At 43.9% G+C, this 19,857-nt stretch overlaps 2 protein-coding genes across 2 annotated transcripts in view; one reads left to right on the top strand and one right to left on the bottom strand.

Annotated features, from left to right (window-relative positions):
- Positions 1–216: 216 nt before the first annotated feature.
- LOC124031921 (dual oxidase maturation factor 1-like) lies at positions 217–17,292 on the bottom strand. Its single transcript, XM_046343730.1, has 8 exons — positions 17,225–17,292; positions 14,700–14,868; positions 11,962–12,019; positions 11,458–11,592; positions 8,546–8,753; positions 1,446–1,663; positions 1,032–1,225; positions 217–681 (listed from the first exon to the last, which is right to left on the bottom strand). Exons 2-8 carry the CDS (start codon positions 14,844–14,846, stop codon positions 622–624), a joined length of 1,020 nt encoding a protein of 339 aa, XP_046199686.1. The 5' UTR covers positions 14,847–14,868; positions 17,225–17,292; the 3' UTR covers positions 217–621.
- Positions 17,293–17,433: 141 nt separating this feature from the next.
- The window catches only part of LOC124031608 (dual oxidase 2-like), a 64,472-nt gene continuing 62,048 nt past the window's right edge, over positions 17,434–19,857 (top strand). The window contains 5 exon segments of the mRNA XM_046343072.1: positions 17,434–17,556; positions 17,822–17,951; positions 18,109–18,192; positions 18,322–18,486; positions 18,723–18,910. Coding sequence (XP_046199028.1) covers positions 17,894–17,951; positions 18,109–18,192; positions 18,322–18,486; positions 18,723–18,910 — 495 coding nt within the window. The 5' untranslated portion in view covers positions 17,434–17,556; positions 17,822–17,893.

Genomic DNA, 19,857 nt, shown 5'->3' with positions numbered 1-19,857 from the left:
GGTGTTCTGGTTAAAAGTAGTGCACTATGTAGGGAATAGGGTGCCATTTGGTTATTACCCAAGAAGCACATCGTCAATTATTTGAATACCTGACTCAATTATCTCCAGTAAAAAAAAGGTGTGTGAATCTCGCAAATTTTTAAAATACATTTTCGTACACTATTTGTACATTACATTTAATACAACTGATCTAATAAAAACCAATTATGACATTGACAGAGTAGAACACATTTTATACACATTATTTACAGTACAGTACAGTACAGTACAAGAGGCCTTTGTAAAGGAGGTCACTGTGCTAGTCTAGCAGTACCACTTCCTCCCTCGTCGCCTCACAGCCAGACTGGAACCCAGGACATCCGGTTGTTGGGAACTCGACAGAGGCTAATGTCTCGCACGTGACTGCCCTCCTTGACAACGTTTTAACCAACTACGCTGTCGAAAGGCTAGGGATTCGATAGTGTGGTAGAGACCTTTCAAGCTGGGGAGTGAGGTTATGAATCTGACTCGAATCTGACTTAGAGGAGTTGCCAACAACCGGTTTTCAGGGATATACTTTTTTTTCTGAAAACCAGATGTGGGAACTCCGCTCAGGCATCTTTTGACACCTGCTACGTTAGGTTACATTGCGATTGACAGCTCCTGGAGTGATGGTTGGTGGCTGTCTTTCTGAATCACATCCTGCAACACATAAGAAGAAGAAAATAACATTATTTATAGTTAAATCAAGAAAATGAACCTATTACTACAGATGTAGGATCTTAATTTGATGACCCTGTTGTGTATTTGAGGTTTAAATAGGCTTCTAAAAGTTTTTAATTTCCACTTAGAAATTTCAGACTTGATTTTGGCTAGGCAAATGTCCATTAATTATATTACAAATACAAATGCACATTTCTTGTTCCTGCTGGCTCAAATTAAGATCCTACATCAGTAGAGCTACAGAAGTGATGGTGACTCTTAGAGGGCAACTAAATGAAGCCCTGGACCAGAGCTAGACTTGCATCTACTTATTAAACTGGCAGATTTACCGTAGGAAGTACTAAGGTTGTCAAAGGTGTGGTGGTTACGCTTGCCAGGAAGTTGGAGTTCAGGTATCCCTCTCCAAAATAAACATCTTCATCTTCGTCGTTGTCCACCCCGACGCTGAAGGCCTCTCGTATCTTCTCAGGGATCAGGCAGTCCAGCAGAACCACCAGGATTCCGATGACCAGACACAGGACACCTGGAAAACAAGATGGATGACTTTTTAACAAAATGTCCTTTAATGTTGTCATTAGTGTGGATAACTTGGCTCTTTCTCAATTAATCTTTCCTTGTTTCCTAGAGCCCTTTCTCCTAACCTCCTAAGCTCTTGAGATGGAGGCTAGGAAAGAGGACACAAAGGAATTGAGGAAAGTTGAAATTAAGGAAAGAGCCTTCAGCTCTGGTAAACCTTTCCTTACCTGTGGCCAGTGCCAGCCAGAAAGAACTGCTGTACTCTGTCTGGAAGGCTCCAGAGGTGCCTATGGTGAACAGACAGGTAGGCAGGTTCATGATGGTGGAGAAGGAGGCCACGGAGAAGAAGATGAAGGCGGCGGTGGCCACCATCATGTAGCCAGCGTACAGGATGACAGGCATGGAGAATAGGACGTTGGCTACCATCCAGCAGCAGAACGCTGTCCTGGGAAACGACACATGTTTTACATTTGACAGTGTATTTACAGTCAGAGGGTTTTCAATGGTTCTGGATGACGCTTCAGTAACCCCTACGTCTTACCCTACCTTCACCCCCTTACCCTACCCTCACCCCCTTACCCTACCTTCACCCCCTTACCCTACCCTACCCTCACCCCCTTACCCTACCCTCACCCCTCACCCTACCCTCACCCCCTTACCCTACCCTCACCCCCTTACCCTACCCTACCCTCACACCCTTACCCTACCTTCACCCCCTTACCCTACCCTCACCCCCTTACCCTACCCTACCCTCACCCCCATTACCCTACCCTCACCCCCTTACCCTACCCTCACCCCCTTACCCTACCTTCACCCCCTCACCCTACCCTCACCCCCTTACCCTACCCTCACCCCCTTACCCTACCCTACCCTCACCCCCTCACCCTACCTTCACCCCCTTACCCTACCCTACCTTCACCCCCTTACCCTACCATCACCCCCTTACCCTACCCTACCCTACCCTCACCCCCTTACCCTACCCTACCCTCACCCCTCACCCTACCCTCACCCCTTACCCTACCCTACCTTCACCCCCTCACCCTACCCTCACCCCCTTACCCTACCCTCACCCCCTTACCCTACCCTCACCCCCTTACACTACCCTACCCTCACCCCCATTACCCTACCCTCACCCCCTTACCCTACCCTCACCCCCTTACCCTACCCTCACCCCCTTACCCTACCCTACCCTCACCCCTTACCTACCCTCACCCCCTTACCCTACCTTCACCCCCTTACCCTACCCTACCCTCACCCCTCACCCTACCTTCACCCCCTTACCCTACCCTCACCCCCTTACCCTACCCTCACCCCCATTACCCTACCCTCACCCCCTTACCCTACCCTCACCCCCTTACCCTACCCCCACCCCCTTACCCTACCCTACCCTCACCCCCTTACCCTACCCTCACCCCTCATCCTACCCTTACCCCCTTACCCTACCCTCACCCCCTTACCCTACCCTCACCCCCTTACCCTACCCTACCCTCACCCCTTACCCTACCCTCACACCCTCACCCTACCCTCACCCCCTTACCCTACCCTCACCCCCTACCCTACCCTCACCCCCTTACCCTACCCTCACCCCCTACCCTACCCTCACCCCCTTACCCTACCCTCACCCCCTTACCCTACCCTCACCCCTTACCCTACCCTCCCCCTTACCCTACCCTACCCTCACCCCCTATCCTACCCTCACCCCCTTAACCTACCCTCACCCCCTTACCCTACCCTCACCCCCTCACCCTACCCTCACCCCCTCACCCTACCCTCACCCCCTTACCCTACCATCACCCCCTTACCCTACCCTCACCCCCTTACCCTACCCTCACCCCCTTACCTTACCCTCACCCCCTTACCTACCCTCACCCCCTTACCCTACCCTCACCCCCTTACCTACCCTCACCCCGTTACCTACCCTCACCCCCTTACCTACCCTCACCCCCTTACGCTACCCTCACCCCTTACCCTACCCTCACCCCCTTACCCTACCCTCACCCCCTTACCCTACCCTACCCTCACCCCGTTACCTACCCTCACCCCCTTACCCTACCCTCACCCCCTTACCTACCCTCACCCCCTTACCCTACCCTCACCCCCTTACCCTACCCTCACCCCCTTACCATACCCTTTGATCTCCATCCCTATGATTCCCATAATGGCGCCAGAGGGGATGGCTGCCTTTTTACGGGCTCGTAAACAATTGTGCAACATTTTTTTTCTCGCATTGTTTATAACTTCTTTTGTACATAATGTTTCTGCCACTGTCTCTTATGAGCTTCTGGATATCAAAACAGCGATTACTCACCTCGAACTGAACAAAGATTTCTTTCTTTAATGAGTCTGATGCAAAGGATATACTGTTTCTCCCAGACCAGGCCCAAATCCCCGTCATTCATGTGACGGAGATACAGGGGGGCGCAGATCCGGGTACGTTGTGAGAATTCGTTGGCGAGTGGGTAATCTGCCTCTATCATTCATTCTATTTGCCAACTTGCAATCACTGGAGAATAAACTGGATGAGATGCGTTCGAGACCATCCGTCGTGTCTGTATATATACAGATGGCTGGGTTTTCCGTGCATCGGCAAGGACAGAACAGCTACATCTGGTAAGACGAGGGGTGGTGGTGGGTGTGTATTTGTCAATAACAGCTGGTGTGGGATGTCTAATATTAAAGAATTCTTGAGGTATTGCTTGCCTGAGGTAGAGTACCACTGTCTACCAAGAGAGTTTTCATCTATATTTTTTTTCGCGGCCGTCTATTTACCGCCGCCGATGATAGCACTAAGACCGCACTCAACGAGCTGCATAAGGCAATAATCAAACAAGAAAATACTCATCTAGAAGCAGAGCTCCTAGTGGCCGGGGACTTTAATGTAGACAAACTTAAATCCATTTTACCTAATTTCTACCAGCATGTCACATCTGCAACCAGAGGGAAAAAAAACTCTAGACCACCTTTACTTCCACATACAGAGACCATACAAAGCTCTTGCTGACCCTGCTTTTTGCAAATCTGACCATAATTATATCCTCCTGACTCCTGCTTACAAGCAAAAACTAAAGCATGAAGTACCAGTGACTTGCTCAATATGGAAATGGTCAAATGACGCAGATACTACACTACAAGATCGTTTTGCTAGCATACACTGGAATATGTTCTGGGATTCATCCAATGGCATTGAGGAGTACACCACCTCAGTCACCGGCTTCATCAATAAGTGCATCTACGATGTCATCCCAACAATGACCGTACGTACATATCCCAACCAGAAGCCATGGATTACAGGTAACATCCGCACCGAGCTAAGGGCTATATCTGTCGCTTTCAAGGAGCGGGACACTAATCTGGATGCTTATAAGAACTCCTGCTATTCCCTCAGACGATCCATCAAACAGGCAAAGTGTCAATATAGGACTAAGATTGAATCCTACTACACCGGCTCTGACGCCCATTGGATGTGTCAGGGCTTGCAAACTATTACGGACTACAAAGGGAAACCTAGCCGCGAGCTGCTCAGTGACGCAGCCTACCAGACGGGCTAAATGTCTTTCATGCTAGCTTCCATGCAAGCTACACTGAAGCATGCTTTTGAGAGATCCAGCTGTTTCGGAAGACTGATCGCGCTCTCCATAGCTGATGTGAGAAAGACCTTTAAACAAGTCAAAATTCACAAGGCTGCGGGGCCAGACCGGTACCCCCTGTATATAGCCTCCACATTGACTCTGTACCGGTACCCCCTGTATATAGCCTCCACATTGACTCTGTACCCCCTGTATATAGCCTCCACATTGACTCTGTACCGGTACCCCCTGTATATAGCCTCCACATTGACTCTGTACCCCCTGTATATAGCCTCCACATTGACTCTGTACCGGTACCCCCTGTATATAGCCTTCACATTGACTCTGTACCGGTACCCCCTGTATATAGCCTCCACATTGACTCTGTACCGGTACCCCCTGTATATAGCCTCCACATTGACTCTGTACCCCCTGTATATAGCCTCCACATTGACTCTGTACCCCCTGTATATAGCCTCCACATTGACTCTGTACCGTAACACCCTGTATATAGTCTCAATATTGACTCTGTACCCCCTGTATATAGCCTCCACATTGACTCTGTACCCCCTGTATATAGCCTCCACATTGACTCTGTACCGTAACACCCTGTATATACCCTCCATATAGACTCTGTACCGGTACCCCCTGTATATAGCCTCCACATTGACTCTGTACCCCCTGTATATAGCCTCCACATTGACTCTGTACCCCCTGTATATAGCCTCCACATTGACTCTGTACCAGTACCCTCTGTATATAGCCTCCACATTGACTCTGTACCAGTACCCTCTGTATATAGCCTCCACATTGACTCTGTACCGGTACCCCCTGTATATAGCCTCCACATTGACTCTGTACCGGTACCATCTGTATATAGCCTCCACATTGACTCTGTACCAGTACCCCCTGTATATAGCCTCCACATTGACTCTGTACCGTAATACCCTGTATATAGCCTCCACATTGACTCTGTACCGGTACCCTCTGTATATAGCCTCCACATTGACTCTGTACCGGTACCCACTGTATATAGCCTCCACATTAACTCTGTACCGGTACCCCCTGTATATAGCCTCCACATTGACTCTGTACCGGTACCCCCTGTATATAGCCTCCACATTGACTCTGTACCGTAATACCCTGTATATAGCCTCCACATTGACTCTGTACCAGTACCCCCTGTATATAGTCTCCACATTGACTCTGTACCAGTACCCCCTGTATATAGTCTCCACATTGACTCTGTACCGGTACCCCCTGTATATAGCCTCCACAATGACTCTGTACCTGTATATAGCCTCCACATTGACTCTACCCCTGTATATAGCCTCCACATTGACTCTGTACCGGTAGCCTCCACCCCTGTATATAGCCTCCACATTGACTCTGTACCAGTACCCCCTGTATATAGCCTCCACATTGACTCTGTACCGTAATACCCTGTATATAGCCTCCACATTGACTCTGTACCAGTACCCCCTGTATATAGTCTCCACATTGACTCTGTACCGGTACACCCTGTATATAGCCTCCACATTGACTCTGTACCATAATACCCTGTATATAGCCTCCACATTGACTCTGTACCGTAATACCCTGTATATAGCCTCCACATTGACTCTGTACCATAATACCCTGTATATAGCCTCCACATTGACTCTGTACCATAATACCCTGTATATAGCCTCCACATTGACTCTGTACCGTAACACCCTGTATATAGCCTCCACATTGACTCTGTACCGTAATACCCTGTATATAGTCTCCACATTGACTCTGTACCATAATACCCTGTATATAGCCTCCACATTGACTCTGTACCATAATACCCTGTATATAGCCTCCACATTGACTCTGTACCGTAACACCCTGTATATAGCCTCCACATTGACTCTGTACCGGTACCCCCTGTATATAGCCTCCACATTGACTCTGTACCATAATACCCTGTATATAGCCTCCACATTGACTCTGTACCGTAATACCCTGTATATAGCCTCCACATTGACTCAGTACCATAATACCCTGTATATAGCCTCCACATTGACTCTGTACCGTAATACCCTGTATATAGCCTCCACATTGACTCTGTACCGTAATACCCTGTATATAGCCTCCACATTGACTCTGTACCGTAACACCCTGTATATAGCCTCCACATTGACTCTGTACCATAATACCCTGTATATAGCCTCCACATTGACTCTGTACCGTAATACCCTGTATATAGCCTCCACATTGACTCTGTACCATAATACCCTGTATATAGCCTCCACATTGACTCTGTACCATAATACCCTGTATATAGCCTCCACATTGACTCTGTACCGTAATACCCTGTATATAGCCTCCACATTGACTCTGTACCGTAATACCCTGTATATAGCCTCCACATTGACTCTGTACCGTAATACCCTGTATATAGCCTCCACATTGACTCTGTACCGTAATACCCTGTATATAGCCTCCACATTGACTCTGTACCGTAATACCCTGTATATAGCCTCCACATTGACTCTGTACCGTAATACCCTGTATATAGCCTCCACATTGACTCTGTACCGTAATACCCTGTATATAGCCTCCACATTGACTCTGTACCGTAATACCCTGTATATAGCCTCCACATTGACTCTGTACCGTAATACCCTGTATATAGCCTCCACATTGACTCTGTACCATAATACCCTGTATATAGCCTCCACATTGACTCTGTACCGTAATACCCTGTATATAGCCTCCACATTGACTCTGTAATACCCTGGCCTCCACATTGACTCCCCCTGTATATAGCCTCCACATTGACTCTGTACCGTAATACCCTGTATATAGCCTCCACATTGACTCTGTAGCCTCCCATTGGTACCTCCTGTATATAGCCTCCACATTGACTCTGTACCGTAATACCCTGTATATAGCCTCCACATTGACTCTGTACCGTAATACCCTGTATATAGCCTCCACATTGACTCTGTACCGTAATACCCTGTATATAGCCTCCACATTGACTCTGTACCGTAATACCCTGTATATAGCCTCCACATTGACTCTGTACCGTAATACCCTGTATATAGCCTCCACATTGACTCTGTACCGTAATACCCTGTATATAGCCTCCACATTGACTCTGTACCGTAATACCCTGTATATAGCCTCCACATTGACTCTGTACCGTAATACCCTGTATATAGCCTCCACATTGACTCTGTACCATAATACCCTGTATATAGCCTCCACATTGACTCTGTACCGTAATACCCTGTATATAGCCTCCACATTGACTCTGTACCGGTACCCCCTGTATATAGCCTCCACATTGACTCTGTACCGTAATACCCTGTATATAGCCTCCACATTGACTCTGTACCGGTACCTCCTGTATATAGCCTCCACATTGACTCTGTACCGTAATACCCTGTATATAGCCTCCACATTGACTCTGTACCGTAATACCCTGTATATAGCCTCCACATTAATAAGGGCTTATAAATTTCACTGTGAAATATCCACTACCATGTATGTAGACCTGTTGTATTCGGTGCATGCGACTAATCACATTTGATTTAATTTGACTTGATGCTTAACATTAACCTTCATATCTGGTGGTGAAATATCAAATCAAATCAAATTTATTTATATAGCCCTTCGTACATCAGCTGATATCTCAAAGTGCTGTACAGAAACCCCAGCCTAAAACCCCAAACAGCAAACAATGCAGATGTAAAAGCACTACACGTGTTTAGATCTAGTCAGCTTACCAGAGAGTGGCCGAGGCGTAGCGCCCAGAGTATCTGTACTGGTAGATGAGACCACAGGGGTTGTTGAGGGTAAACTTCTCAGCGATATAGAGGATGGGGTTAGGTAGACCTCTCTCTAGGGCATCCTCGTACTCCTCCTCGATGGTGTCTCTCCACTCAAACATCTCGTTGTAGTTGATGGTTTCGTTCAGTTGATTCACAGGATTCCCTGGAAGGATAGAGACCATAGAGGACAATGGGTCGTTTATAATACATGCACTTATAACACACATGACAAGTTATGTGTCACAATCCCAGACCGAGAGCTACAGCACTGGTAACCAGGTGGGAGGCAACCTGTCTGTCACTGGTAACCAGGTGGGAGGCAACCTGTCTGTCACTGGTAACCAGGTGGGAGGCAACCTGTCTGTCACTGGTAACCAGGTGGGAGGCAACCTGTCTGTCACTGGTAACCAGGTGGGAGGCAACCTGTCTGTCACTGGTAACCAGGTGGGAGGCAACCTGTCTGTCACTGGTAACCAGGTGGGAGGCAACCTGTCTGTCACTGGTAACCAGGTGGGAGGCAACCTGTCTGTCACTGGTAACCAGGTGGGAGGCAACCTGTCTGTCATTGGTAACCTGGTGGGAGACAACCTGTCTGTCACAACCTGTCTGTCACAACCTGTCTGTCACAACCTGTCTGTCACTGGTAACCAGGTGGGAGGCAACCTGTCTGTCACTGGTAACCAGGTGGGAGGCAACCTGTCTGTCACTGGTAACCTGGTGGGAGGCAACCTGTCTGTCACAACCTGTCTGTCACTTGCAACCTGTCTGTCACAACTTGTCTGTCACAACCTGTCTGTCACTGGTAACCTGGTGGGAGACAACCTGTCTGTCACAACCTGTCTGTCACTGGCAACCTGTCTGTCACAACCTGTCTGTCACAACCTGTCTGTCACTGGTAACCTGGTGGGAGACAACCTGTCTGTCACAACCTGTCTGTCACAACCTGTCTGTCACAACCTGTCTGTCACTGGTAACCAGGTGGGAGGCAACCTGTCTGTCACAACCTGTCTGTCACTGGTAACCAGGTGGGAGGCAACCTGTCTGTCACAACCTGTCTGTCACTGGCAACCTGTCTGTCACAACCTGTCTGTCACAACCTGTCTGTCACTGGTAACCTGTCTGTCACAACCTGTCTGTCACTGGTAACAAAAAAATAACAAAAAAAGCAAGCTATTCTATCTAGTCTATATTTTCCTGCATGGGACTCCAAGAGCTAAGGAGCGTTATCTAAGGAGAGGCCAGCGGAGCACAGGTACTTGGGTATTACGCAAGAGACAGAGGCTATCAGTTAGAAGCTTATTAAACATAGGCTATCGTTCATTAGCCAAATATAAGACTAAACCTGCATTGAATGTATTACCTGAAAGAAATAGGCTAGGACATATATATATATCAATCTAGAACAGAATGATCTATTTTGGATACAATTTGAATGGAATTGATGGAGAGAGAGAAAGACCACTCGCTTGTGTACTGATTTAAAGCAACGATATATGAGTGTTTTAAAACTTTGCAGCTGGAATTAAAAAAAAATAATCCTTACAATTTAAAAAATATATATATTTAAAAAAATAAGGTGACCCCATGAAATCCAGATGGAGATGTGTCAATTAGACAGCGCATTCGCTCTTTTTATATTACTGTAGCATAGCCTATGCTGCAGGAAATGTGGGTCCACCTGGCACAGTAAATACAGTGCCTTGCGAAAGTATTCAGGTGGATTGTATTTATCATCATTAGTCATTTAGGTCAACATTGGATCATTCAGAGATCCTCACTGAACTTCTGGAGAGAGTTTGCTGCACTGAAAGTAAAGGGGCTGAATAATTTTGCACGCCCAATTTTTCAGTTTTTGATTTGTTAAAAAAGTTTGAAATATCCAATAAATGTCGTTCCACTTCATGATTGTGTCCCACTTGTTGTTGATTCTTCACAAAAAAAAAATACAGTTTTATATCTTTATGTTTGAAGCCTGAAATGTGGCAAAAGGTCGCAAAGTTCAAGGGGGCCGAATACTTTCGCAAATCACTGTAATAAAAGTCAGGTTTCCACCCTGAGCGTTGATCATGCAGTGACCAGAGAGAATGCCGTATAGAATCCAGATTTAGACATCCACACATATATCATTTTAACAGTTTCCATTTGCACGTCATGTTCATATAAATAATGTATTATAATATTTTATTATAATTGACCGGTTTCTCGCTGGTATTTATCCCGGGAAAAGGGAGTGGTTTTGGCTCCATTCAACACTAGCGTATATATTACGTCTCCTTTGGTTCACTAGTTTTCAAGTGACGGTTCATCTCAAGAAGACTCGAGGCTCTAATCGCTGCCAAAGGTGCTTCAACAAAGTACTGAGTAAAGGGTCTGAATACTTATGTAAATGTGATATTTCTGATTATTCTTCTTTATATATTTGCTAAAATTTCTATTAAAAAGAAGTTTTGTCTTTGTCATTATGGGGTATTGTGGGTAAATTAATGAAGAAAAAAAAAAAAAAGTCAAGGGGTCTGAATACTTCCTGAATACTTCCTGAATGCACTGTATAAGTACTCTGTATTAGTAGATTATTCCAGTTATTCTGGTTATTCTGGTTATTCCGGTGTCTGCATTTGCGGCACAGCATTTACGGAGGCATTCATACTTGCTGAGCAGAGCAGAGCTGTTGCGAAGGAAGTAGTCAAAGAAGTGAGTGTATTTATACAGGAAGTACCCCCCCCACCTACCAACCAATCATGTTAATGCAGAGCTATATGGAGCTATTCGTAGTTCGCACGGCGATGCGGAGGCCTATACATTTGTTTTTATTTATTTGAATGTACATTTAGGGTCAGTTTAGCTTCCCCCCTAGCCTATTGGCTCACCTCTTAAAGTAATGTTGATGCCGTACAGTCCAACATGCAGGCCCACCTCAGCGTTCACCTCCTCACTGCTGAAGGACTTGTAGGTAGCGTTGGTGGTGGTTCGGGCCTCAGCCCAGTCACTGGTGAAATTCAGTGCTGAGATTGAGATTGAGATTGAGATTAAGATTAAGATTGAGATTGAGATTGAGATTGAGATTAAGATTGAGATTGAGATTGAGATTGAGATTGGGTGTCATACTAAAAACAACAACAATACTATGAACTACTTTATGGCAGTTGATTATCATTTCTTTTGATGTGAGTTTACTGTGAAATAATTGACACCCTCTCGACGAATCAGAATCGAGTAGCCTATTCAACAATTCTTTACATTACGTTACATTACAATCCTGTGGTATAAAAAATAAATTATAAATATGTAGAGAGTTCAAAACTCTTGTATAGTGTTGCAAAATTATGATGATGTGAAATTGATAGTAATATCCAGCTAGGTAAAGTACTTACCTACGATTACCACACCTATGAAGAAACTGATGATGATCCGGAACATCCAGAACAGTCTCTAGAAACGAGGGTTTGAGGACACACGTCAGGTCACGAAGCGTGTACCTACCTTCACCGACTGACGGCTATAATACATGTTTTAGTGTTTTATTAATCCATTTGATGTTAATCACATTTCAAGGGGAAATAATCAGTTTAAGTCTATATGTATCTACATTGAGAAAATTATATTATCTAATCGTAGGCTACAGTAGGTATACGGAGTCAGATTTGTGCCAACAGAAATGGAATATGAAGATCAATCGAGTCTGAAGATTCCATTTCTGTTGGCATTAATATTTTATTATTATTATTTTCATTTCACCTTTATTTAACCAGGTAGGCTAGTTGAGAACACCTTTATTTAACCAGGTAGGCTAGTTGAGAACACCTTTATTTAACCAGGTAGGCTAGTTGAGAACACCTTTATTTAATCAGGTAGGCTAGTTGAGAACACCTTTATTTAACCAGGTAGGCTAGTTGAGAACACCTTTATTTAACCAGATAGGCTAGTTGAGAACACCTTTATTTAACCAGATAGGCTAGTTGAGAACACCTTTATTTAATCAGGTAGGCTAGTTGAGAACACCTTTATTTAACCAGATAGGCTAGTTGAGAACACCTTTATTTAATCAGGTAGGCTAGTTGAGAACACCTTTATTTAACCAGATAGGCTAGTTGAGAACACCTTTATTTAACCAGATAGGCTAGTTGAGAACACCTTTATTTAACCAGATAGGCTAGTTGAGAACACCTTTATTTAATCAGGTAGGCTAGTTGAGAACACCTTTATTTAACCAGATAGGCTAGTTGAGAACACCTTTATTTAATCAGGTAGGCTAGTTGAGAACACCTTTATTTAACCAGGTAGGCTAGTTGAGAACACCTTTATTTAACCAGGTAGGCCAGTTGAGAACACCTTTATTTAACCAGGTAGGCCAGTTGAGAACACCTTTATTTAACCAGGTAGGCCAGTTGAGAACACCTTTATTTAACCAGGTAGGCCAGTTGAGAACACCTTTATTTAACCAGGTAGGCTAGTTGAGAACACCTTTATTTAACCAGGTAGGCCAGTTGAGAACACCTTTATTTAACCAGGTAGGTCAGTTGAGAACACCTTTATTTAACCAGGTAGGCTAGTTGAGAACACCTTTATTTAACCAGGTAGGCTAGTTGAGAACACCTTTATTTAACCAGGTAGGCTAGTTGAGAACACCTTTATTTAACCACGTAGGCTAGTTGAGAACACCTTTATTTAACCAGGTAGGCTAGTTGAGAACACCTTTATTTAACCAGGTAGGCTAGTTGAGAACACCTTTATTTAACCAGGTAGGCTAGTTGAGAACACCTTTATTTAACCAGGTAGGCTAGTTGAGAACACCTTTATTTAACCACGTAGGCTAGTTGAGAACACCTTTATTTAACCAGGTAGGCTAGTTGAGAACACCTTTATTTAACCAGGTAGGCTAGTTGAGAACACCTTTATTTAACCAGGTAGGCTAGTTGAGAACACCTTTATTTAACCAGGTAGGCTAGTTGAGAACACCTTTATTTAACCAGGTAGGCCAGTTGAGAACACCTTTATTTAACCAGGTAGGCCAGTTGAGAACACCTTTATTTAACCAGGTAGGCTAGTTGAGAACACCTTTATTTAACCAGGTAGGCCAGTTGAGAACACCTTTATTTAACCAGGTAGGCTAGTTGAGAACACCTTTATTTAACCAGGTAGGCTAGTTGAGAACACCTTTATTTAACTAGGTAGGCTAGTTGAGAACACCTTTATTTAACCACGTAGGCTAGTTGAGAACACCTTTATTTAACCAGGTAGGCCAGTTGAGAACACCTTTATTTAACCAGGTAGGCAAGTTGAGAACACCTTTATCTGACCAGGAAGGCTAGTTGAGAACACCTTTATTTAACCAGGTAGGCTAGTTGAGAACACCTTTATTTAACCAGGTAGGCTAGTTGAGAACACTTTTATTTAACCAGGTAGGCTAGTTGAGAACACCTTTATTTAACCAGGTAGGCTAGTTGAGAACACCTTTATTTAACCAGGTAGGCTAGTTGAGAACACCTTTATTTAACCAGGTAGGCTAGTTGAGAACACCTTTATTTAACCAGGTAGGCTAGTTGAGAACACTTTTATTTAACCAGGTAGGCTAGTTGAGAACACCTTTATTTAACCAGGTAGGCTAGTTGAGAACACCTTTATTTAACCAGGTAGGCTAGTTGAGAACACCTTTATTTAACCAGGTAGGCTAGTTGAGAACACCTTTATTTAACCAGGTAGGCTAGTTGAGAACAAGTTCTCATTTACAATTGCGACCTGGCCAAGATAAAGCAAAGCAGTTTGACACATACAACAACACAGAGTTACACATGGAGTAAAACAAACATACAGTCGATAATACAGTAGAAACAAGTCTATATACGATGTGAGCAAATGAGGTGAGAAGGGAGGTAAAGGCAAAAAAAAGGCCATGGTGGCAAAGTAAATACAATATAGCAGGTAAAACACTGGAATGGTAGATTTGCAGTGGAAGAATGTGCAAAGTAGAAATAAAAATAATGGGGTGCAAAGGAGCAAAATAAATAAATAAATAAAATAAATTCAGTAGGGAAAGAGGTAGTTGTTTGGGCTAAATGATAGGTGGGCTATGTTACGCCATAGGAAGGTTGCACCAGTTGGTTCTACTCACCGACTTGCCTCTGATACCTGGCAGAATAAGAAGGAAGCTGACCGTGAGGACCAGGAAGACCAGGATAATGGTGAGGAGGTGGGTGCTGAAGATAAAGGAGGTTCTTGGTAGGGGGTAGAATGGGTAAATGTCATCGTAGAAGGTCATCTTTCCTCAGGATCTCCGGGGGCTGAGAGCAGACAGCGTTGACCAGAAGAGACAGTGTTAGTGTGTTGAGAGCGTCTCACTTCCTGGCTAAAGATCCAGAGATAGACGATACATTGAGCCATCAGTTCATTACTATATAGTAGGGGATAATGTACACTGGGGAATTGGAATGTCATAAATCCCAGGTCATAGTGTCTATAATACTGTAAGGGGTTCTTCTACATAGATCATTGGAAATCCCAGGACATAGTGTCTATAATACTGTAAGGGGTTATTCTACATAGTAGACCATAGTAAGTCCCAGGTCATAGTGTCTATAATACTGTAAGGGGTTATTCTACATAGTAGACCATAGTAAATCCCAGGTCATAGTGTCTATAATACTGTAAGGGGTTCTTCTACATAGACCATAGTAAATCCCAGGACATAGTGTCTATAATACTGTAAGGGGTTCTTCTACATAGTAGATCATAGTAAATCCCAGGACATAGTGTCTATAATACTGTAAGGGGTTATTCTACATAGTAGACCATAGTAAGTCCCAGGTCATAGTGTCTATAATACTGTAAGGGGTTATTCTACATAGTAGACCATAGTAAGTCCCAGGTCATAGTGTCTATAATACTGTAAGGGGTTATTCTACATAGTAGACCATAGTAAGTCCCAGGTCATAGTGTCTATAATACTGTAAGGGGTTATTCTACATAGTAGACCATAGTAAGTCCCAGGTCATAGTGTCTATAATACTGTAAGGGGTTATTCTACATAGTAGACCATAGTAAGTCCCAGGTCATAGTGTCTATAATACTGTCTATAATAGGGGTTATTCTACATAGTAGACCATAGTAAATCCCAGGTCATAGTGTCTATAATACTGTAAGGGGTTCTTCTACATAGACCATAGTAAATCCCAGGACATAGTGTCTATAATACTGTAAGGGGTTCTTCTACATAGATCATTGGAAATCCCAGGACATAGTGTCTATAATACTGTAAGGGGTTATTCTACATAGTAGACCATAGTAAGTCCCAGGTCATAGTGTCTATAATACTGTAAGGGGTTATTCTACATAGTAGACCATAGTAAATCCCAGGTCATAGTGTCTATAATACTGTAAGGGGTTCTTCTACATAGACCATAGTAAATCCCAGGACATAGTGTCTATAATACTGTAAGGGGTTCTTCTACATAGTAGATCATAGTAAATCCCAGGACATAGTGTCTATAATACTGTAAGGGGTTCTTCTACATAGAAGACCATAGTAAGTCCCAGGTCATAGTGTCTATAATACTGTAAGGGGTTATTCTACATAGACCATAGGACATCCCAGGACATAGTGTCTATAATACTGTAAGGGGTTCTTCTACATAGATCATAGTAAATCCCAGGTCATAGTGTCTATAATACTGTAAGGGGTTCTTCTACATAGACTATAGTAAATCCCAGGTCATAGTGTCTATAATACTGTAAGGGGTTATTCTACATAGATCATAGTAAATCCCAGGTCATAGTGTCTATAATACTGTAAGGGGTTCTTCTACATAGACCATAGGACATCCCAGGTCATAGTGTCTATAATACTGTAAGGGGTTCTTCTACATAGACTATAGTAAATCCCAGGTCATAGTGTCTATAATATTGTAATTAGCTCACAGTGGCCGTCAAACTACAAACAGTAGTCAATGACCAGTTGAATATTCATTTCCCACTGAACAAACCATTTCCGTATTTACAGGATTCATATAAATTATTTTTTTATCCGGTTTTTGCTTTGGTTGCCAATTAAACTCATGAATGCAACAGTTTATGTCCAATAGTTTTGCTGTCTACTTGTAGTCCTGGTTGTCCTTTAAAGAACATGGTAAAACACTTCATTGTGAGGCTCAATATAAAGGCTGGACATTAAGATAAATGAAAAGCTGATTTTCTTCTGTTGCTGTCTCAGGATGTATACTATATATTATATCACTTAAAGAAAGTATTTTATTTCTGAATCAAGATCATTTTTACTTGAACATACTCTCATTTGGTACGTCAATTTTTTTTTTTTTGTGGTGGGGGGGGGTCGTACAAAGTGCTTTAAGAAACCACTCTGTTGTGACTAAGAGCACATTCAAACTAAACAGAGTACGGGTACAGTAAGTGGATACTCTTGCACTCAAGTTTACCCTCTCTGGCAAACTATCACCCGACCAAAGACCCATCTCAAATTAGACCATGCAGGTTTGTAAGCAACAAACACATAACAAAGAAAACACACAAACAAAACAAATCAAACTCCATCTACCTCTGAACCACCACTATGCTATTTTCAACGTCATGCATAATAAGTATGCTTAAAATAATATAAAATTAATTAATTAAGATAATGCTCACCCGAAAGTGCAAAAAAAGTAGACCAGCAGGTCAAGACAGGGACAGAAAGATGGGAAAACGAATGTAGTAACACACAAAGGCGAGAGACTTATTTTATACCGGGCATTTCTTTTGTGTATCTTAAGGCTTGCTTTGATTGGTTGTTTTTTGGAAACAGAGGTGTGTGAACCGGTGACGACCATTCCTACAAGGAAACGCATGTGTCAGTATATTATGAGAACTTAGGTCTTAGACACACTGTTGGCTGTTCTTCCAGAGCACCTTATCACTCACCTGGATGTTTCCTAACTCAGGCTCTTCAGTACGCATGACATTTCATTTCTCAAAATTGGGTAAGTTTTCCAGTTAAAAAAAAAATGTAATTAACATTTCATGTCTAAAATCTTTCTTTGGTGTTGTTTCTTCCATACAATATACAACTACTCTATACGTGTCAGACACAATTTAATTATAGTAGTAATTAAAGCACTGCAAATCACATAGCTTTTACGCATTACGAAACGTATTTGGCTACGTCGCAATTATGCACATCCCCTATATAGCATTTAGTGAAACAATTTTCCCCGACGGGTTCCTACCTTGCACTTTCCACACCAGTAGGCTGCACCTCGACAACTCTTGACCGTCTTGGAGTGGGTCTGTACGTGCTGAGGTGAATCTCTCGCATCAATGGATTTGCGTAAACAGATGTGGACAGTGCTAGCAGTGCTTTCTCTTCTCGTTCAACGTAAGTAGCCTGGTAACCAGTTACTTATTTCGGGTTATTTATGTACTACTAGTAAAACCCACGGAATCTGCATAAGCTTTGATAACTATTATACAAGTCCGGCATTTTGAGTATCACTCTGAAAGGACCGTGAAATTCTATACATTTACCTGTGCAGATTGTCAGGCCAAAGTCCCCTGGGAAGTCCAACGATATGACGGCTGGTATAACAACTTAGCTTATCACAGTCGAGGTGCTGTTGGTAAGTTTATCAGAAAATCTTAAACACTAACTTACAATATTAAATATTGTAAATATGAATATTTAAAGATATACGACGCGTTTATAGAATTGTTGCTTTATGACGAGGAACTTCTCTGTGCGCGTGCAGGTTCCCCCTTGGTACGCCTCCTGCCCGCGCGCTACTCTGACGGGGTCCTCCAGCCGCTCCAGGAGCCACAGCTCCCCAACCCGCGCAGGGTCAGCGATGTGACGGCCAGGGGCCCCTCGGGCCTACCCTCTGCACATAACCAGACTGTACTCTCTGTATTCTTCGGTAAATTGACACTGGGAACATCAATCTGAATGTTTATGATTCATTCCCGACTCATTCAGGAGATATTGTTTCGGGTCTATGTTGTGAAATGAAATGCTTGGAGGTTGTTCATAGTCACAAAATGAGTGACCAGTAAACACCTGGCAACGTAGTCAAAAAGGATTGGAAAGGTTTTAGCACAGATTGACAGTAGCAGCGACCTGCCAAATGACACTATTTCTCCTCTGTCTGTCCAGGGTACCACGTTGTTTTTGAGATCCAGGACTCCCGTCCTCCCGGCTGTCCTCCGGAATTTATGCACATCCCTGTCCCAGAGGGAGACCCAGTCTTTGACCCCAACCGTACTGGCCGGGTCCTACTGCCATTCCAGAGGGGGCCCTGGGAAAAACACTCCAGCCAGAGCCCCAATAACCCCCGCACTCAGGTAATAACCCCCACACACAGGTAATAACCCCCCCACACAGGTAATAACCCCCACACACAGGTAATAACCCCCCCACACAGGTAATAACCCCCACACACAGGTAATAACCCTCACACACAGGTAATAACCCCCACACACAGGTAATAACCCTCACACACAGGTAATAACCCCCACACACAGGTAATAACCCCCACACAGGTAATAACCCCCACACACAGGTAATAACCCTCACACACAGGTAATAACCCCCACACTCAGGTAATAACCATTGCACTCAGGTAATAACCCTCTCACACAGGTAATAACCCCCACACACAGGTAATAACCCCCACACACAGGTAATAACCCCCCACACAGGTAATAACCCCCACACACAGGTAATAACCCCCGCACTCAGGTAATAACCCTCTCACACAGGTAATAACCCCCACACACAGGGAATAACCCCCACACACAGGTAATAACCCCCACACACAGGTAATAACCCCCACACACAGGTAATAACCCTCACACACAGGTAATAACCCCCCACACAGGTAATAACCCCCACACTCAGGTAATAACCATTGCACTCAGGTAATAACCATTGCACTCAGGTAATAACCCCCACACACAGGTAATAACCATTGCACTCAGGTAATAACCCCCACACACAGGTAATAACCATTGCACTCAGGTAATAACCCCCACACTCAGGTAATAACCATTGCATTCAGGTAATAACCCCCACACACAGGTAATAACCCCCACACACAGGTAATAACCCTCACACACAGGTAATAACCCCCACACAAATCAAATCAAATCAAATTTTATTTGTCACATACACATGGTTAGCAGATGTTAATGCTTGTGCTTCTAGTTCCGACAATGCAGTGATAACCAACAAGTAATCTAACTAACAATTCCAAAACTACTGTCTTATACACAGTGTAAGGGGATAAGGA

Source organism: Oncorhynchus gorbuscha, linkage group LG01, assembly GCF_021184085.1.
Source record: "Oncorhynchus gorbuscha isolate QuinsamMale2020 ecotype Even-year linkage group LG01, OgorEven_v1.0, whole genome shotgun sequence".
Classification (NCBI taxonomy): Eukaryota; Metazoa; Chordata; class Actinopteri; order Salmoniformes; family Salmonidae; genus Oncorhynchus; species Oncorhynchus gorbuscha.
The sequence above is the reverse complement of the archived record's forward strand: the minus strand, read 5'-3'. Positions and strand labels throughout refer to the sequence as shown.